Source organism: Telopea speciosissima, chromosome 5 (genome assembly GCF_018873765.1).
Source record: "Telopea speciosissima isolate NSW1024214 ecotype Mountain lineage chromosome 5, Tspe_v1, whole genome shotgun sequence".
NCBI classification, from domain to species: domain Eukaryota; kingdom Viridiplantae; phylum Streptophyta; class Magnoliopsida; order Proteales; family Proteaceae; genus Telopea; species Telopea speciosissima.
The window spans coordinates 60,934,405-60,956,548 of record NC_057920.1 but is presented as its reverse complement, the minus strand read 5'-3'; the positions used below and the strand labels follow the sequence as shown (position 1 = coordinate 60,956,548).

Sequence of the window (22,144 nt, the reverse complement as noted above, 5' to 3'; positions counted from 1 at the left end):
AAAATAAGAAAACAAAATACAATAAGGTAACTTAATCGGATAGACGAACACAAAGGTATATTTCAGATATTTTATTACCGTTAAATTGCTAAACGAATCGGATAATAATCGATCGGATTGGAGGATTATCATAATCGTATCAGATTAGTTTTCGGACGGATTTGAATTCTCCTAAACAAATATGAATGTGGATTGAATTGGATTTTCGAATATCCATTGACATCCTTACTCGTAGATGGAACCCATTTCTAGTTGATCGAAATCAAAACCAATTGTATAAAATCGTATCGGTACAAATTCAATATGGTTTGGGTATGAGAAAATAGAATTTCTCTCGTTACATTACGATATCAATTTCTATGACAAAATAGTTGGTATGTACCTATACCATACCGAATTTGTACCAAAGTGAGGCTGAAGTGTATAACCAAAGTACAAACACCCACAAAATCAAAACCCTAACTTTTTATTCCTTATTTTTGTTTCGAAGCATTAAAGATATATTTTTTTAATTTACAAATTTCTTGTTAATCCTTCGCTTTTTCATATCTCAATTTACAATTCTTTTAATTAGTAACCCCAACACTGAGCAGGTATAAATCAGAACCACAGGAGGCAAATGTTCATGATGCTCTTTCATCTTCCATTCTTCTAGTGTATCATCTTCTTCATCATCGTAGCTTGCGAGTGAAAGTGGGATGTTGGAATGACTCAATCAAATAAAAGCTCCCGAAAATTAATGGATTGTTTAATCTGATTGAGCCATGTCAATCTCATGTTTCCGATAACGAATAAAAATTGTTTTTGATACTGAATAAAAACCGTTTTTAATATCAAATACAAACCATTTTTGATACCGAATTCAAATCATATCAATACCATACCAAGTCGGTATTGTATTGGAAATAGAGTTTGTATTCGGTATGGTACAGTTTCAGTATCTACTTTCTATCTTCTGTCCCATACCGGATTCCAGATACTGTAACAATTGACACCCTTGCCCTTAAATAAAAATTCTCACAATCTAATAGTCCCCCCCCCCCAATAAAAATAAAAATAAAAACTAACTTTTGTGTTTTTCAAAACTCAAACTATTTATGCTCTCTTTGCTCCCAAGTCATTTTTCAGATGAGCAGCATTTATGGGACAAAATGACTGAAAACAGTGAGCTAACCAGTCAATTCTCATGCACAGCACCGATTATGTAATCTGCAAGGATGCTTTATTAAGGTGTTCTAAATTTACTTTTCGGAGCTAAAACAATTGACATTGCAATATTGAACTTTTTGATGTATACATGTATAATACATTTTAAAAGTGTGTCCATCAAGATGAATTGCATCACAACACCAATCAATTTACTCCAGTGTGTTAACCATAAATGCTCAGAATTTTGAATTCTAGCTTTCCCATACAATTTTTGAGGATCAAGAATAGGAGAAAGAAATAACACACTTTGCTCCAATGACTAAAGATGACCTATACAACTTCTGCTCTGACCTCAGGCACCCTTAAAAAAGTTGATGAGAAGCAACCTCACAAAGTTCCTGGCCAAGCCCCAAAGTAGAAATTAGGTGATCCTGCTCATACACTTGTCCTTGCTAAACAAATATTAGAGTCGGTGAAGACATAGGCATGACAGATAAAGTTGCAGAGGCTGGAAGAATATACAGGAAGATCACAATTTTGTCGTCCACGGTGAAAGAGCAGCGACTGATTGACCCTCAGATCCACGACCCTTGTCTAGGTTTTGAAGCTCATTTACAATCTGGTTGCGCCGTTCTTTCAGGAAGTTGAGTCGGGTCGTCAATTTTGTCAGTGCAGAAGATGTGGACACAGTTCCCTGTTGGAGACAGGTGCAATCAACATTCTTTTTTGCGTTCCGATAATAAAAAATACTTGGACTACAGTTGTGGCTTATCTCAAGGTTAAAATGAAATACATGGCAAAGAGCCTAGAGCATTGAAGGATATTTAACTCTTGGGTTCATATTCAGAAGTACAAAATAAAGGCACAAGTTTTTCTAAACAAGCATTCTACTGCAGTGAAAGCCTACCTCACCCTTTGAACCAGACGTCTTAGTGTTTGATGAAGCAATAGGCTCCACTACAGATGAAGTGGCCGATATTCCAGCAGATTCAGTGCTGTTATGACTTTTTGAATCTAGCTGCGGCTTCTTGGATGGTTGTTTTCTTGATAGAGATGGTGGCTCTTGTGTCTTCAAATTCTCATAGTCAGCTGGAGCCACTTTAGGATTCTGTTGTACATTAAAAAAAAAAAGATTCATATATAAATGCACAGCACATGTAGTGTAACAAATTACAAACACATTTGAAATGAGTAATTAGCTACACCACTAGTGTTTGAATTTGGGATGCATTCACATATTTGAGAATCTTCCCATAGAGATAGCACAATATAATGTAACAATAATATGATTATATAGTGTTTTCAAACACTCAAGGCATGACACAAGGTGTTCAACCAGGGAACAACACAAGGCATAAGTGTCGAGGCAAGACCATAAGCCTAACTAGCAACTCTCCCCACTTTTCCTTGGAGGAGTTTGATGTTATTCTTTCATTCTTTTTAATAAAGTTACTTTGCTGATCTTTAGCCAAAATATAAAAAAAGTGATAGTTATACTTAAAGCTAATAAAAATTTGAAGTGTTAGTTCAGTTTCTACTGAAACAAACATAATCAAATAAAAATTAGTTAGACATGAATTTATAAGAGAGAAAACAAAAGGACTACCTCATCCTTCGTGCTAGACTTCTTGGAGTTGGATGAAGCAGTAGGCTCAACTACCACTGGCAGCACAGCACATGAAGTAGCAGGGACCCCCCTAGATTTGACAAGGTTGTCATATAATGAATCAAGACGCTTTTTGTGAGGTACTTGGTTGTTTGATAAAGATTGATGTTCTTGTGTCCTCACATTCACACTGTCCGCTCCATCCAGACTAGTGTTCTGTGGAAAATAGAAAAAGCCATCCATCCCCTAGGTCAGAAACACAGTCAAGGAAAGATATGCATTCCAAACTAGCACACATATGCTGTACTTACTCTTGTCCTTTCATGAGGGTGTGCTGGTTCTGTAGTTTCAATTGCTTTCTGTTGATTATCATTCCTGTATGAGACAAGTGTTTCAGCAAAAAAAGTTACTCAGTAGAGAAATCCACCGAAGAAAACTAACCACTTAAATCACATATCGATCCTATTTTAAGATATTACTCCATATACTGTGAGACAGACCCCAGTTCAAGGTGGATACATGAGCAAAAGTGAACTCACAGCAATGTTCGACAATCTGGTGTTTGTTGCTGCTGGCTGTGTGAGTCTTTTACGGACCCATGGTTTTTCTGACGTTGTTGATCAAGCTGCACATGGAGATCAGCAACTTTTTTATTCAAATTAATGACATCTGCTTCTGCAACAGCAATTTCCTCGAGATCTGCCTTTATCTTTAGTACATTTACAAATTGTAAGACTGGTGTATAACCAAATCAATTCAACATTACGAAATTGCTATTTTCTTTATTGAACTAACCATGCAATCAATAGTGGCCGAGACAGGAAAATGTCCTAGGGACATACTAAGCCCAGCTTCCAAAGCTTCTCTCAAATCGATCTCTTGTTGCAACTGTTCCTGTAGTCTTGCTACCTATAGTCAAGATTACACCTAATGTCACAATCAACAGCAAGCAATCCTTTCAAAGACAAAAATACTGTGTAGAACATCATTGGAAACATTTAGGTTATGGCTCTGTTCTTAAGACTGAAAAAGGAAAAAACATCTTCTTTATGGATTATACATCTTGCTCAAGAGCCAAACGACGGTCATGCAAAGCCTCCTTTCGTCTCTTCAGACTTGCTTTCAGGATCACATTCCCTTTTTCCTAAAATAAAAATGCACATAAACTTCAATTTGGTTTTTCGAAACAACTTCACCCAAAGTTGCTTTCTAAATGAAATAAAAACAGAAAGCTCTACCTCCTTCGCAATTCTATTTTGTAAGTCATTTTTAGTGACCTCAAGCCTCAGAATTACAGCCCTGCTTAAGGCAAATAATCAGATGTGCAGATAAAATGGAATAACATGGTAAAAAATAAGTGATGCAATCTGATTACATAAAATTAAAGCATCAAATGCATTCTAATTATAAAACAAACAAAACCTTCAAGAAAATATGTGAAACCCTAGTGGTATCAGAGCTAGGATCAACATTGGGATCCGAACTCTAATGATCGGTCTCTCTCTCTCTCTCTCTCTCTCTCTCTCGTTTTCACCATCACCACCTACCGCTGCCACCCTCTCTCTCGGTCTCTTGTTTTACTGCCAGTCACCGCCGCCTCCTTCCTCTCTCGTGGTTGTACCACCAACCACCACTGCCACCTTCTTCCACCGTCACCACTAGCCACCACTACTGCCTTGCCCTTCTTTTTTCTTTTCACTTGGTGGTGATTTCTTTCCCACCAAGGGTTTCTTACCTTACTATGATCTAAATCTCCATCTACTGGTTTTTGGAGTTTTCTTATGCGGTAGGATCCTTCTCTGTTACCCATATTTGATCAGCAGCAATGCCAGACATGTCGACTGCATCCACTGGTCAGGAAGGAGTCCTACAGCGCGAGCATGACTTCCCTTCATTCTCTATGAGCTCCATCAAACTAGACGGGAGCAACTACTTGATGTGGTCTTGTTCATGTTCTCTTGATGTTGGTTTCCATTGCCTTTCTGGCTTCTTTTCAAGGGACTCTGTAAAGCCTACTGCTGCTGGTCCTTCTCAAATTAAATAGGATACTGACAACTATCTTTTTGTCTTATCTCATCAACTCTTTGGATCCTACCATTGCATGAGGATATCTTCTCCTAGACACCGCTGTTAAAATCTGGAAGGCTGCAAAGGAGACTTACTCCCAGGTTGGTAATGATGCATAGTGTTTTGAACTATAGAAGAAGATTCATGATACCAAGCAAAAAAGAGATTGTCTTTGTCCCAGTATTACTCTGCCCTGCGAGGTATGTGGCAAGAGTTATATTCTATTGGAGTTTTTCTACTACCTGTGATTCAGATACCATTGCATTCAGAAAATGGGAAGATAAGCTATGAGTATATGACTTTCTTGCTGGCCTAAATATGGAGTTCGATCAGAATATCAGATTAGGGCTCATGTCCTGAATCGTGATCCTTTTCCCTCTCTTGAACAAGCTTATGGCCATGCTACAATCTAAAGACAGTCCCCGCACTGCTATGCTCCATCCTGTGACATTGAAGTGATCAGCCCTTTACTCTGGTTCAGGCACTCCATCTCGTTGGAATTCTTCCCATGGGAATTCCCTTGTAGTAATGTTGATAACTCTGCCTCCATTGTCAGCCCTTTACATCTTTGCCCATGCCCTTTGACTCATCTCCTACTCCCTCAGGTATTTTTTTTCGGTGGCCATTGTGCCTCAATCGTTTCCGTTCCTTGGATAATCGACTCAGGTGCCACCGATCATATGATTGGGTCCCCTTCTCAATTTTTTCAATATCTTCCTCAGGTAACAATAGAGTTCGTGTTGCAGATGGTTCCCTCCCCCTGTTTCAGGAAAGTGATGCAGAGCTGAAGCACTACATCCACAAGAAGAAGAGGAACAAGCAGCTGCCGCCCAAGTAGTAGTAGTAGTACTAGTTCTATAAGTTTTTTTTAAAGATTTTTATGTTTTTAAATTGAACCGGCCCAACCTGGCTGAACCAGTGGTTCAATTTAACTGACTTAAGTCACCACTTTTATTTTATGTAATTTTTTTTTTTTTTTGGGGTCCACACTACACTCCCACGAATTTAGAAAAAGAGGTGAACTAGTATAGTTGGCTAGGAGTATTCACACTCCTAGGCTGAATAGGTGTAAGGCCCTTAGGCCCTTATTTAAGCAATGAAAACTGTGGAGCTCTTCACTCTGCACTTTTGAAATTAAATTACTCTTGCAAGCTGCTGCTGCTTCTCTTCCACTGTGAAGGTTTGCTTTGTGTGTGATCAAAGCTGGTGGGATTGGTGTGTGATCCAATCGACACCTTGCAGTGTGAAGCGTGGGTGGTTTGTTCAAGCTCTCCTTCAAGTTTTCTGTCCAAGTTCCAATTTTTTATTCAAGCTACTGACACTACAAGCTACTGCCGATTACTCTCTGCTACTGCAAATAAGTTTGGAAGCATCCCCAACCCCATACTTCTTCTCATCCTCTACAGCCCAACCTAAGTTTCTCCCCTTCTTGTTTTCAATTTCCCATAACCCTAAGTCACCCACAGACCAAACCAGCCATCACCTCAGCCCCAAATTTGAATAGAATTTTCCCCTCCTCTATTGGGAAACTCGATCTGAGTTTGGTCCCCAAACTCCCATCCAAACCCTAGATTCCTTCATCCCCCACTAAACCCCAAAACCCTAACTTCCTGTCCAGCCAATTCCAGCCTCCAAAAACCTTCCATAATCTGACCGAACCGTACTCACACCCCCCCTTTAACACTCGATCCTAACCCTAGGTCCACACCTTCACTCTAAACCCTAAATTCCCTCAAGTTACACTTTTCAAAAACCCATAAACCCTAAACCTAATTTGCTGTCCTATTCTAATTACACTCAAATACTTACCAAACCATCTCAAGACCTTCACTGATAGACTCCCCTACACCTGCCTAGCATAACCAATACCTCAAACCCTAACACTAATTTTGACCTAAAATCATATTTTGCCCCAATCGGACTACCAGTTCATATCGTACAGGCTCCTAGTTGGCCTCTGACCAATCTAGGACTACATTAGAAAGGGATCGATCAAGTGCATAGTTGTCACGGCGGTTAGGCGACCCAAGCCGGTGGAGAGGGCCAAAATCCAAGGTGACACCAACTAGGCGTACAAGGCATCCAAGGAGCCCGCATAGGCGACCAAGGTGTTCAAGTCGACCAAGGCGCCACCTAGGCGACGCCTTGACAACTATGATCAAGTGTTCTCCATTGTTATCCCTCTCCTCTGTTCTCCATGCCCATAATTTTTCTACTAATCTCGTCTATTAGTAGTCTCACACAAGATCTAAACTGCAAATTAACATTTTTTACATCTCACTGTATTTTTCAGGACTTGGAAAAGGGACGTACCATTGGCAATGGTAAAATGGTTGGTGTTCTATACTTGCTTGAGAGCTCTCCATCAGCTTTGACTAATGTAGCATCTCTCCCTGGTTCGTATACTTTTTCTTTATCGGAGTTACACTGATGGCATCGGCATTAGGGTCACCCACCTGTAGAAACTTTATCTAATCTTTTTCCTAATTTAGTTAAACAATGTAACCCCAATAGTTTCTTTTGTGATGCTTACATTTTTGCAAATCAAACTAGATCTGGTTACCCTATTTTTGATAATAGAAATTTAATTCCTTTTGGTGTGATACATTCTGATGTGTGGGGCCCTACCTGGTGTTGTCTATTTCTGGTTATCAATTACCTTCATTGATTGCTTTAGCCGCACCACTTGGATTTATCTTTTACACCAAAAGAGTGATGTATTCCCTTGTTTTCAGTTATTCCATAAGATGGTAAAGACTCAATTTGATGCCAAGATCAAGATCGTTCGTACTGATAATGGAAAAGAGTATATGGATGGTGCTTTCCAGTTATATTTGTCTAACCATGGGATTATTCCCAAGACTAGTTGTGTTGACACCCCTGTACAGAATGGTGTCATTAAATGTAAGAATCGCCATCTCTTGGAAGTGGCTCCTTCCCTCATGTTTGCCATGACAATTCCTCCCCAGTATTGAGGTGATGCAGTTCTCCCGGTAGCCTATCTTATCAACCAGATGCCGTCCTGTATGTTGGCATCCTGCTTGCCCTCTTGAGATTCTCCTAGGTTCTTCCTCCTTTGTTGTGCCACCTAAGGTGTTTGGTTGTGTGCTCTGTGCTCGCAATCACCATGTAAGTGACAAGTTTGATCCCAAGGGACTTCGGTGTATTTTTCTTGGCTACTCTGCTACTCAAAAGGGTTATAAGTGCTATCATTCCTCTTCACAGAAGCTTTTTATCACCATGGATGTGATCTTTCTTGAATCAAAGCCTTATTATTCATCTACTGCACCTCTTCAAGGGGAGTCCTCTCCAAGGGAAGAGATGCCCTTAATTTCTCCTTTGGATATACTTGCGGTAGAAGACACCTCACTTGAGCTGGAAGAGGGTGTGACAGGACAGGAACAAGGACAGCCAACGGTTTAGGGGGAGCAGCCACCCATTGTATCTCCTCTAGAGTTTTTGTCCACGATCGAAGTAAGAAGGTAAGAAGCAAGTTGACAAGACCACCATCATCACACCTAGCTAACCGGTCTTACCGGATTCAAGTCCTTCCAAAGATCCCATTCCATCTGGTGAGTCTTCTAATTTTACTGATCTTAGTCATAATTTACCAATTGCCCAGTAGAACTTGCACTTAGCATCCCATTTCTAACGTTGTTTCATATGACTCCCTTTCTCCCTCCTTCCATACTTTTGTTTCTTCATTGTCCTTTGTTTCCATTCCTAACACCTGGCAGGAAGCACTGGCTAACTCAAGATGGAAAGAAGCAATGAATGAAGAGATGAGGGCTTATATGAAAAATGACACGTGGTACTTGGTACATCTTCCTCTAGGGAAGAAACCTGTAGGTTGTAAATGGGTTTTCACAGTTAAGCAGAAAGCATATGGAACAGTAAATAGATATAAAGCAAGGTTGGTTACCAGAGGATTTACTCAGACATTTGGATCAACTATCAGGAGACCTTTGCACCAATAGCCAAATTGAATTAGAGTTATTCTCTCATGTACAATCAACCTAGGATGGGACCTTCAGCAACTGGATGTCAATAATGCATTTCTCCATGGTGAACTTGAAGAGGAGGTGTATATGGATATCCCACTTGGATTTGCATCCCAGGAAAACCATGGGGAAGGTTTGTAAGTTAAAAAGGCCTCTGTACAGGTTAAAACAGTCTCCCAAGGCATGGTTTGGACAATTCCATAGAGCCATGGTGTCCATTGGTTATAAACAGAGTAATGCAGATCATACTTTGTTTATTAAGAAGATAGGTGGCCATATCACAGTGTTGATTGTCTGTGTAGATGACATTGTAATTACTGGGAGTAGTATGGATGAGATATCTCAACTAAGACTTATCTGGGAATAGAGTCTGAGATGAAAGACTTGGATAAGTTGAGATATTTCCTTGGCCTAGAAGTCGCTCAGTCAGCTCAAGGTATCTTCCTCTCTCAACGGAAGTATACCCTTGATCTCTTGTCACATACATGAATGTCAGGTTGTAAACCAATTCTCATCTCAAGGAAAAGGATGGTAAACCAGTTGACAAGGGCAGCTATCAGAGGTTGGTTGGAAGACTAATATACTTATCCCACACAAGGACAGTAAATGCATGATCCCCACTCATCACACTTGGAGGCAGTATATAGAATTTTGAGATACCTAAATCTGCTCCTGGGAAAGTTGTTCTCTTCTCTTCACACAATCACTTGCGTATTGAGACCTTCACAGATGCAGATTGGGCTGGCTGTCCAAATGTTGGTGGCAATCTTGTTACCTGGCGGAGCACGAAACAAGCTGTAGTAGCTTGGTCCAGTGCAGAAGCAGAATTTGGGGCTATGACTCATGGCATATGTGAACTACTCTGGCTTCAAGGTTTACTTCAAGATCTAGGTGTCTCAGGCGAGCTTCCTATGCTCCTTTACTGTGATAGCAAATCAGCAATCAGAAATCAGCATTGCCCATAATCCAGTCCAGCACGATTGAACGAAACATGGTGAGATTAACCTCTAGTTTATAAAGGAGAAGCTAGAACAAGGAATTTATTTGTATTTCATATATTCCATCAGATGGACAGTTAGCTGATGTTTTTACCAAGGGACTTAGTGTTAAAAGTTTTATTTCCATTGTTAGCAAGTTAGGCATGCTTGATATCTATGCACCAAATTGAGGGGGAGTGTCGTAATATGGGTACAAGGGTATAATTGTTTATTAGGGTTTATTAATGTTGCCCTAGGTGTATTATCATAACTTATACTTAATAACATTCTATTATAAATAAAGAGGGCTTGTGTCTCATTAACATCTTCATAATAGAACCATGACTAAGTAATGAAATAAAAAGGTCATGGGACAATGATAAAACTTCTAAAAAGGCATTAACATAACTAAGGAAAGAAGAAGACTTTGATCTTATCCTTCATCCAGATAACTTGTGGTCATTGGTGGGAAAGAAGAAGTATAGAATTCTAAAATCATTTGGAACTCTTTCACAGGGTGGCTGTAGCCTGCTAAAGACTTAAAAGGTTTTCTGTGCACCTCAATGTTACTATACAAGAAATACCATGCAACTGTTGAAGATATTCTCATTTTTTCTCGTTTCGTGACTCGTACAAATTGTACAGATATTGGACTTGGAGACCTTAACACCCTAATGATAGAATATTTTTAGAGAGATCAATAAAGTATTTGAGGGTATGCCTAGGGTCTTGAACTGTTTTAGAATATTAAAAAAACATCTCCGATCAATCCAGTGATAGTTAATCTCAATGAAGAGGAAGGAGAATGAGCAACCTCATAAATAAACCAAAATAACACATTGCTATCTGCAAGAAAAAAGATTCAACTGCCCTATTTAAGAGGTAGCATCTGCTGATGACAAAAATATATAGTTTACAAAACCAATCAAAGTTTATGTAGAAAGTTTTGTGGGTTTTCATTCCAGATTCTACAACTTCTAACAAAATGGGCAACTTTTCAGACTTCAAGAAATGGGATTAAGTTCCTCCAACCCTATTCCTCTTTCTTAGGAGGGAATAGAACAAACAGACTCCACCAAACTGGCTTACTTTTCTGGCAAACGTAATATGAGTTACCACTAACTCCCATCAAGTATAAAATGGAGTTTTTAAGTAAAAGATCTAGCTCCAAAATTAGAACATAATCGGAAAATAATTTTTTTTAACATCTTATTACTTAATTTATTCAGTCTTGACACTTGACTTTAGTGAGTTGTAAAATTATGAGGTGAGTTAAAATGTTTGCCATTAGGAAATCCTGTGTTTAGTGACATCAGTCTCCAAAGGCACATACAGGTTTGAACTCAACCACCCATTCAATATACAGGCCCTCGCTAACAGAGACAAAGAACGTCAAGAAAAGGAAAACATGTAACGAATGTAACTACATCAGGCATACGTTCCCATCTTACACTAATATTCCCATTCACCTGTTTTCTAGATTTGTCTATGTTTGTGTTTATAGTTGGGATTTAGGTTAGGGAAGCAAGAGAGAAAGGAAGGAGATGTTGGAGAAGGAGAAAGAAGAAGAAGAAGAAGAATACAATGGGGAGAAGACGAGTGTATTTCAGTGGAATAAGTTGTGTGTGAGAGAGAGCTCTCCACACCTATATTGCTTCATTAATAGACTTTGAGAATATTACATACACCTCCCTAGGGAGGTAAAAGATAAGAAAGGTCAAAAATAGAAAATACACAATAGGGCAACTAGATATAAGACTAGTTTCCAAACTACCCTTATCACATGAGTTTTAACAACTCTAACACTCCCCCTCAAGCTGGAGAATAAATGTCATGCATTCGCAGCTTGCACAGGAGAGTACCAAACTGAACAGAGGTCAGAGCCTTGGTGAAGATATCTGCTAGTTGGTCACCAATCTTCACAAAAGGAGTACAAATGCAGCCAGAGTCTATCTTTTCCATGATAAAGTGTCGATCCACTTCAATGTGCTTGGTCCTGTCATGTTACACTGGATTATGGGCAATACTGATGGCTACCTTGTTATCACAGTAGAGTCTCATAGGGCCTTCATTGTCAAATCCCAGTTCTTGAACAACCCTTTTCAACCATATGAGTTCACATACTCCATGAGCCATAGCTCTAAATTCTGCCTCTGCACTGGGTCTGCCTACAACATGCTATTTTTTGCTTCTCCATGTAACCAAATTACCTCCCACAAAGGTACAATAGCCTGAGGTAGATCTCCTGTCTGTAATGGATCCAGCCCAATCGGCATCAGTGAAGCCTTCTACTCTCAAGTGATTGTGCCTTGCATACAACAGTCCTTTCCCTGGAGAAGACTTTAAATATCTGAGAATACGATACACAACGTCTAAGTGGCCACTCTTGGGGGCATGCATGAATTGGTTCACCACTCCCACAGCATAAGAGATATCAGGGCGTGTCATAGAGAGATAAATAAGCTTCCCCACTAGCCTTTGGTACTTTCCCGCATCAACAAGAGAAGGACCACAATCTTCTCCTAGTTTGTGATTCTGCTCAATAAGAGAACTTGCTGGTTTGCAGCCTAACATCCCTGTCTCTGTCAGCAAATCAAGAACAAACTTCCATTGCCATATGTTGATTCCTCTCTTGGTCCTTGATACTTCAATGCCTAAGAAATACTTTAAGAGACTCAGATTTTTTATTTCAAATTGTTGAGCCAAGTAGATTTTCAGTTTATCTATCTCAGCCATATCATCTCCAGTAACTACAATATCATCAACATAGACAATGACGGCTGTGATGGTACCATTGCCCCTCTTGGTAAAGAGAGTATGGTTAGCTTGACTCTGGGAATATCCATTCTTTAGAATAGCCTGTCGGAAGTGCTCAAACCATGCCTTTGGTGACTGTTTGAGTCCATATAGTGCATTCTTGAGGAGACACACCTTCCCTTCAGCTAAAGGTATTTTGAAGCCTGGTGGGGTTTGCATGTACACTTCCTCTTCCAATTCACCATGAAGAAAGGCATTCTTCACATCTAACTGATATAATGGCTAATCTTTATTGGCAGCCATTGATAAAAGAACTTTTATAGAGTTGTGCTTAGCCACAGGAGCAAATATCTCCTGATAGTAAATCCCATAGACTTGACTATACCCCTTGGCCACTAACCTTGCTTTGTATCTCTCAATAGAACCATCAGATTTATACTTGATTGTATAGACCCATATGCATCCAACTGGGACATGTCCCTTGGGAAGATCCATTAATTGCCAAGTACCATTCTTTTCAAGAGCCATCATCTCCTCAAACATAGCTTGTCTCCACTTTGGGTCAGAAATAGCATCAGTAACTTTCCTGGGAATAGAAGCAGTAGAGAGAGTAGCAATAAAGGCAAGACCTGTAGGAGAAAGAGCATCATAGGAAACAAACTAGGCTATAAAATTAGTATAAGCTCTTTTCCCCTATCTAACAGCAATGGGAAGGTCTAAATCAGATGGAGGAGAAGGGATGTCACCTGATTGAGGAGAACGAATCTTAGGATGTGGATTTGGATCCAAAGAGGACTCTTGGTAGGTCTTCTTACCTTTATTATGCAAGCCTTCACCTCACTTGTATTTGATGTGGTAATCCTTCTCCTTACCAGAACCACTGTCAACAACCAATTCTGTATTCACATCCACATCCACAGCTCTGTGCTTTCCAATGTCAAGCATAAAGGGAGAGATAGGTAAGAGGATAATGAAGGAAATCAGCAGTCTGTTTACTTCCACAATTCTCCCCCTGAAGAAGATGCTGAGAACGTGCAAAGAAAGGGACAGACTCAAGGAAGGTGACATCTTTGGAGATTAGGCACCTGCAAGAAGATGGGTGATAGCACTTATAACCTTTGGTAGTAGAAGAGTACCCAAGAAAGAGACACTTGAGAGCTTTGGGATCAAGTTTAGTACGATGTGATTTGTTAACATGCACATAACAAACACAGCCAAAGACTTTAGGAGGAAGAAAGCAGAAACCTGTGGAGATAAGATTTCGAAAGGAGATTTGAAATCAAGAAGTTTGGTAGGCATGCGATTAATGAGAAAGGAATCAGTGAGAAGAGCTACAGACCAGAAGGTCTAGGGAACATGCATGCCAAACAAGAGACTACGAGTGACCTCCAATAAATGGCGATTGTTCCTCTCAACAACCCCATTTTGTTGGGGTGTGTCAACAAACGTGAGCTGATGGATAATGCCATTCTTAGTAACGAAGGCTTGGAGGCCACCGAACATGTATTCTTCTCCTTTATCAGGCCGAAGAATTTTGATACAAGTATCAAGCTGAGTAAGGATCATCTGATAAAAATTCTGAAATGCATCACAAACATCACTTTTATGTTTCATAAGAACAGTCCAAGTAGCACGAGAAAAATCAACAAATGACATAAAATAACGATAGCCAAGAAGTCTAGGTAGATTTCCTCTCTCTCTCTCTCTCTCCTATCAATAGGAAACCTTCTATGAGTGGGGATTCAACGAGTTTTGGTTGAGATGAGTTCTCAACATTGTGCCATGAGTGGGGGATCCGCATGGAGTTCTGAACGGAGAGAGAGACCTCTCGGGGAGGAAACCATATTTCCACTGTAGCCACGGAGAAGACGACGACATCAAAGAACAACAAAGAAGAAAAGAATCCTTCTTGACGGAGAGAGAAACTATCAAGCCAGAAGGACGTAATCAAAATGTCTCTGAACATCACAACCACTGCCGTCCAACATTATGACCAAATATTGGGTTTCCTATAACACAACTACAATCACCATAAAGAAGCTCATCAACACCGCCAAAAGCAGGAAAAGACAACTCTACATGACTCTCTAGAGATGGTGGATGAGGCCGACAAGGAGGTTAGTGTCCCTTGTAGCAGCTTATTGAAAGTTGTCATAGTAAGATGTGGTCACTGTGGAGGCCTCCTCACAGTAAACATGATGAGAGCTTCATTTCTCCCTCTACATGTCTTAGCTTCACTCAACAACACTTCCCTCATTGATGATGAGCAAACAAAAGAAGTTTGTGCTGAAGAAGTGGAGCCTCTGAAAGCTTCAGATGAGTATTGCTCACCAATGGCCATTTCTGACAATGATGAAGAGAAAGTACCATCCAACCCAATAGTCAATGAGCCCCCAGAGAAGAGGCAACGAGCTCCATCAGCCTACAATCACTTCATCAAAGAAGAGATACAGAGGCTGAAGGCTAGAGAACCCAATATCACCCACAAAGAAGCTTTCAGCACAGCTGCCAAAAATTGGGCCCATTTCCCTCGAATTCAGTACAAAGGAGATGGAGAGAGCTGCAGCAAGTGCCAGGGGAAGGGAAAAGTGTCAAGGAACCCAGCTGTTAACGAGATCGATGTGCAAAACAAAGGTTTTCGTGAAAGGAAGGCCAAGAGGCATTCTATACAGGGAAAGACACCCTTGAAGTGAAATGGGCTCTACAGATGGCTAAGGAAGGAAAGCTTTTAATTTGTTCTCTCTTTTCAAGGTTGGAAGTATCATGCATTTGCCCCTTTACAGCAACTAAGTAGATGGATGCTTTTAGAAATGTACCACTGAAATAGGGTTTGTTTCCTAAAGTAGTGAAAAGCAATTTGGTTCATCGTTTTGGTTCATGGAGGATCCATGATTAGAACTTTTGCTAAATTTCATCCTCTGTTTAATTTAATGAAATCTATTGCATTGCGTGTGTGATTATATAAAATTTAAAAAAAAAAAGAAAAGAAGAAGATAGCCAAAAAAAGAGGTAATAGGGGAAGGTCCCCAAACATCAGTATGCACAATATGGAAAGGAGCAGCAGTTCTATTTGTTAGAATTTATGTGTTATGGAATTATGGGTACATTAGTCTTTGTTCTTATTATAAGTGATAGAGTTGTATTTTTCTCCTTTTATTAGAGTGTTTTGTTATAAGGGGTAGTTCTGTCATTGTCTTGTTATAAGACATGGCTTAGTTGTATTTTTTCCTTTCTTGTTTTATTTCTGTTTACCTCCCTAGGGTGGTTAATTAAATTCATAGAAGTTAATTATAATGAAACAAATATGTATGTTGAGCTTTACTCAACAATCAACATACACGATTGTGCTTTTCTTCCAACTCCTCTACTCTTCTTCTCTTCTCCTCTTCTCCTCTTCTCTTCCTTTCAGCTGTAAACTCTCATTCCTTGCTAAGAATCAGTTCATTCCTCATTATTAACTTGGTATCAGAGCAAACATTTCTGGTTTGAGAGTCGATTGATCTTGGTTGCTGTCTTCACCTCTCTTTGGAACCCTAGAAAGGTGAAGGGTTCCATTAGAGGCTGTACATGTGAAAATACTACACTTTTTACACTCTGTAGATTTATATTTGTCAAACCAAAGCATTATGGAGTAATGTTAGGAGCTGCTGAAGTAGATCAAAGCAGTAGAAGATGCATTTCCAGCTACTGCCAGCCTTTGGAGTGATGTGTTCGATTCTTCTTCGTCTCTCCATCTCTTTGAGTGAGACCTGATGCTGCTGAATCGCCTAGAGGTATATTATCTAATCCTTAACCTCTTGGTTGTTGAGAGCAGTGCTGCTTGGCTGCAAGCTCCTATGAAGATCTTGAAGATAACCCAGTTTTTCGGCCAGCCATGGGTTATGTGAGCTTCGATTCTGCCTTTGGCAGATTGGTTTGCCTTGGAACTAGGCTTGTTTGAGTCGCCTAGGGGTGCTTGTTTGAAGCCCTAACGGCCTGGTTCTTGAAGGGGGGAGATTGGAGAGTAGTTCCCCTTTTTTGCTGCTGTACAGGTATTGGCAGCTCTGTTTCTACTTCTGGTTTGACCTTTTTTGAAGATTGATGCGTTGTATGGTTGTTAGTTGGTGAGAATGGAAGGCCTGCTTCTTGTCACTCTTGTTGGGAGATGTGAACTGAAGTTCCTTGGGTGTTAGAATGATTTGGTTTGCATTATGCAAGTTTTTTGCTCTCTATATGCCTGCTGTTTTTTAGGCTTTGTTACTGCCTAGTTGATTTGGTTGCTTGGTGTTGGTAAGGATGTTGCTTGAGCTTCCCTAGTGGTTGTGTGATGGAGCTATACTTTAAAGAATGTGGTGGTGTTGAATTTCTTTGAGATGTTTGCCTTGTTTGGTTGCTAGACTATGTTCACCACTGTTTAAAACTCCTTTTTTGGGTTGAGAATATACTCCCCAATTAACTCTGGGTGTTACTCCTATCTTGTAAGTGTGCTATTTGGAGAAGTCTTCCCTGAAAAAAACTGTCTCTATTTGGGTAGAGTGTGTACTCCCCATTGGATTTGAGTATCATTTCTTGTGTATTCCTACATTATGTCAGCTCTTGGAGGAAGAGGCCAGGGTCCACCACAAGGAAATGACAGAGATAGGTTCCGCTGTGATCATTGTGGGAAGTTTGGACACACGAGAGAGAATGTTGGACACTTTATGGCTTTCCCCCTGGTATGCAAGGCAGCAGGAGGAGGGGAGCCAACACATGCTCTGTGATGACTGAGATTGCACCTATGGGATCTCCATATGGACTCCAGACAGACACCACGTCCCTCTCTCAGGCTGATATTGCAGCATTTCGTAGGGTTTTATCATATCTGGATGGTCTTACTTCTACACCTGCAGTGTCAAATTCTCCAGCTTCCACTTTACAGGCCTCCACATCTGGCCCTTCCACTACCTCTATGTGGGTCATTGACTCTGGAGCCACTGACCATATGACCGGCATATCTCAGTGTTATGACTCCTACTCCATCTGTTCTGGTAAGGAAAAGGTTAGAGTTGTTGATGGTTCCCTTTCCTCTATTTCTGGTAAGGGTAGTGTTCGTGTCTCTTCTTTTATCTCCCTTGACTCTGTTCTTCATGTTCCTCAGTTGCACACTAACCTCTTATCTGTGAGCCACCTAACCAAATCCTTAAATTGTTCTGTTACTTTTTTTTCCATCTCATTGTGTTTTTCAGGATTTGGTGACAAAGAGGGTAATTGGCAGAAGACATGAGGAAAAGGGACTCTACCTTCTTGATCAAGGAACATCCCCTCTACCTTCTGCTCAGTCCTACGCATGTGGGCATGATGACAACAGTACTGTTGACTCTGTGATGTTGTGGCATCAACATTTGGGCCACCCTTCTTTTGGTGTTATGAGGATAAAATTGCCCCACTTGTTTTCTTCCATTCCTTCTTCCCATGTGTTTCAGTGTGAATCCTGTTTGTTTGCCAAACACTGTCGTTCTTCTTATCCTTATCATGGTAATAGATCCAATGTTTCTTTCCATATTGTGCACTTTGATGTTTGGGGGCCTTCCCCTACTACTTCTTTGTTTGGCTATCATTATTTTGTTTCCTTTGTTGATGACTGTTTCAGGGCAACTTGGACCTTTTTGATGAAACAAAAAAGTGAGGTTTATGATGCCTTTAAAAATTTTTATCCACTCATTTATACCCAGTTTCGTACTCGCATTCAAATTGTTTGTTCTGATAAAGGGGGGGGGGGGGAATATATGTATGGGGGGCTTTAACAGTTTTTTACTAATCATGGCATTATCCATCAAGTTGCTTGTATGGACACCCCTCAACAGAATGGGGTGGCTGAAAGGAAAAATCGCCATTTGTTGGAAGTCACTAGAAGTCTCCTATTTGACATGCATGTTCCAAAAACCTTTTGGTCTGAAGCTCTTCTTACTGCTTCCTCAATAAGAGTTCTTTATCTTTGGCGGCTAATAAGGATTGGCCATTGTATCAGTTGGATGTGAAGAACGCTGTCCTCCATGGTGATCTAGAAGAGGAAGTGTATATGCAGACTCCACCTGGCTTCAAGTTTCCCTCAGCTGAAGGGAAAGTGTGTCTGCTCAAGAAGGCACTATATGGTCTCAAGCAGTCCCCGAAGGCTTGGGTTGAGAGGTTTAGGCAGGCCATATTGAAGAATGGGTATTCCAAAAGCCAAGCTGACCACATTTTATTTAGCCGGCGAGGTAATGGTACCATCACAGCCCTCTCCAGGAAAAGGTCTCCTATATACTAAGTACAACCATTTGAGAATTGAAGTCTACACTAATGCTGATTAGGCTGGTTCAGTTTCTGACAGGCAATCTACATCTGGCTATTGTACTTTTGTGGGTGGTAATATGGTCACATGGAGGAGTAAAAAGCAACCCGTTATGGCTCGATCAAGAGCAGAGGCAGAATTTAGAGCTATGGCTCATGGAGTTATAGTTGTCACGCCGGTTAGGCGACCCAAGGCGGTGGGGAGGGCCAAAAGTCAAGGTGAAACCAACCAGGCGTCCAAGGCGCCTAACTCGACTAAGGCGCCTGGATGCCTAGGCGTCGCTTAGGCGACACCTTGACAACTATGCATGGAGTATGTAAACTCCTATGGTTGAGACGGCTGGTCCAAGAGTTGGGATTTGATGCTGAAGCACCTATGAGACTCTGCTGTGAAGCCTGTGATAACAAGGCTGCTATAAGTATTGCTCCTAACCCTGTGCAACATGACCGAACAAAGCACATTGAAGTTGATAGGCACTTCATCAAAGAGAAGCTGGATTCAGGTTGCATTTGTACTCCATTTGTGGCAACCGGTGATCAACTGGCAGGCATTTTCACTAAGGGTCTCATTCCACATCAGTTCAATACTCTTTTATGCAAGCTGGGAATGTATGACATTTATTCTCCAGCTTGAGGGGAAGTGTTAGAGTGCGTTATGGGTACATTAGTCTTTGTTCTTATTATAAGTGATAGAGTTGTATTTTTCTAATTTTATTAGAGTGTTTTGTTATAAGGGGTAGTTTTGTCATTGTCTTGTTATAAGACATGACTTAGTTGTATTTTTTCCTTTCTTGTTTTATTTCTGTTTACCTCCCTAGGGAGGTTAATGTAATTCATAGAAGTTAATTATAATGAAACAAATATGTCTGTTGAGCTTTACTCAACATACACGATTGTGCTTTTCTTCCAACTCCTCTTCTATTCCTTTCAGCTGTAAACTCTCATTCCTTGCTAAGAATCAATTCATTCCTCATTATTAACTATAACCATGATATGGATAAGAAGAATGACAATGTTTAGCAAACATACATGGTTCACATTGAAAAACATGAGAAGAAGCAATAGAAGAAAATAAGTTAGGCAACTGTTTTCTCATTACAACAAAAGATGCATGGCTAAGACGACGATGCCATAACATAACAGACTCCATAGAACTATTATCATTAAGTCCACACACATAGGACTGAGCTGTAGGCAAAAAAGGGTAAAAAAGATAAAAGCCTTGCTCCTCATGTCCACTACCAATAATCCTCTTCATCACCAAATCCTAAAAAAGACAGTGAGAAGGATAAAATGTGACACAACAGTTTAGAGAATTAGTCAAATAACTCACAGATAAAAGATTAAGAGTAAGATTAGGGACATGAAGAACAGAAGTAAGCGAAATGGATGATGTAATAGGGATACTGCCCTTACTAGAGATAGAGGAAAGGGAACCATCGGCTACCCTAACCTTATCCTTACCAAAACAAATGGTATATGAATCATAATAATGGGATGTACCAATCATGTGATCAGTGGCCCCAGAGTCAATGACCCAAGACTAGGCTGCAGTAGAAGCTGAGGTGGAAACCTGTAGAGTTGAGGATGAAGATGAGCTGGCCACGGTAGGCCTAGAAGATGTGCTCAGCTGTGACATGACTCGGCGAACCACTGCATCCACTAAAGTGGAGTCATCATGTGTAGCATCTGCCTCAGTCATCACGGAGTGAGCTCGAGCTCCCCCTCTACGGCCACCACGAGAACCACCACGAGTACCAGGAGGACGGCCATGAAGAGTCTAGCATCTATCCTTAGTATGTCCAGATCTCCCACGATGGTCACATTTACACCTGTCTCTACCAACTCCACTGGCACCAACTGTCTCCACTGCTCTGTCTTCCTCACGATTAGGCCCTTGGCCTCTACCACCTCCACGGGTGTCTAGGAAAGAACATGAATTGAGAGCTAACCTCTCAAGAGATGATGCTAGTGTTGGTTCCATAGTAACACGGCAACACGCCGAGTCTCCTCACTCTGTAAGTAACTACAGACCTCACTAAGAGATGGAAGGGGGGACCGGCCTAAAATCTGGAGCTTGATTGGTTCATAGTCAGGGTTCAAACCACCAAGTAAAGTGAAGACACGCTCCTTTTCAAGAGTCTAAAACCTTTGCTTCATCCTCTGGGTTGGTTAAATGAAGATCCCTGTAGTGGTCATACTCCTCCAAAAGACTAAGAAAAGCATTGTAGTATTCAGAAATGGTCATGTCACCCTGCCTCATTGAGTTAATCTTTTGGTGAAGCTGATAGACCTTGGCAGAGTCACCCACTCTATCAAAGATTTGGCAGACATTGTCCCAGATTGCCTTGGAAGTTTCATTCCTTATAAACCTTCTCCCAATCTCGGGCTTCATGAGAAGATTAACCATGTCATGACTGTAGAATTTTCGGTCTCCCATTTCTAATAGGTAGGTGAACCAGGTACTAGGGCTTGGATAGCACCTGTAATGTACCCAAGTTTCCCTTTGCTCCTAAGGGAAAGCTTCACAGAGTGTGACCAGTCCAAGTAATTTGTGCCATCAAGCTTCACAAAGGAAATCTGTAGATGTGTGCTCTCATAAACCAACTGAGGAGCTGTTGGAGTGGGTAGTGAATCAGCCAAACCAAGCCCAGATGTGGATGAATCAACCATATTGTAAGGGAAACAACACTTGACCATAAACAAGAACACCAAAGCCAAGTGGGGAGTACACACTCAACCCCAAAACGGATTTCAGCAGAGAAGAAACAAGCATAACCATGATAACACTTCACTCTAATACTCTCCAATGAGCAACATTCACTTTAAACAAGTTCAAAGACTTCACAAGAGCTGTCCACAAGCATTTCTCAATCAAGGAAGCAGCATATGGCAGTCCAAAAGCAAGAAAGACAGAAACAGAGCATTCTCGGCTTTACCTGGGCAGCAAATGGAATCCCATGAAAAAGAGTTATGCTCATAGAGCTCCTTCAATCAGCAAGGAGGGACATAGGGGTTATTATAAGGACTCTTGGGCGATTCTAGTAGTTCAGACCAATACCCAAACACATGCCGAGAGAGGGAGGTAGAGAACCTGCAACTTGAAGCTGGCGGAAATCCTGGCAGCAGCTGGGTGAGCTCCAAATCTTCAAAAGAGCTTCAGTATAGCTCAAGTAGTACTTCCAATCTTCTAAATAGGTTATAGGAGACCTATTTCATACTCTTTTAACAAATCTTTACATAGGAATCTCCTCCTTGAAACCCTTGAACCCTTTATGCCCTAGGATTTCAAAGAGAAG

At 40.7% G+C, this 22,144-nt stretch overlaps 1 protein-coding gene across 1 annotated transcript in view; it reads right to left on the bottom strand.

Moving 5' to 3' along the window:
• Positions 1-1,307: 1,307 nt before the first annotated feature.
• LOC122662347 (rho GTPase-activating protein 7-like) overlaps positions 1,308-22,144 on the bottom strand; it is a 115,050-nt gene continuing 94,213 nt past the window's right edge. The window contains exons 18-26 of the mRNA XM_043857960.1: positions 3,994-4,054; positions 3,816-3,899; positions 3,551-3,664; positions 3,295-3,464; positions 3,067-3,130; positions 2,756-2,971; positions 2,057-2,257; positions 1,698-1,843; positions 1,308-1,601 (exon numbers count right to left, since the gene is read on the bottom strand). Of these exons, the coding sequence (XP_043713895.1) occupies positions 1,571-1,601; positions 1,698-1,843; positions 2,057-2,257; positions 2,756-2,971; positions 3,067-3,130; positions 3,295-3,464; positions 3,551-3,664; positions 3,816-3,899; positions 3,994-4,054 (1,087 nt within the window). The 3' untranslated portion in view covers positions 1,308-1,570. The remainder of the gene's footprint in view (positions 1,602-1,697; positions 1,844-2,056; positions 2,258-2,755; positions 2,972-3,066; positions 3,131-3,294; positions 3,465-3,550; positions 3,665-3,815; positions 3,900-3,993; positions 4,055-22,144) is intronic.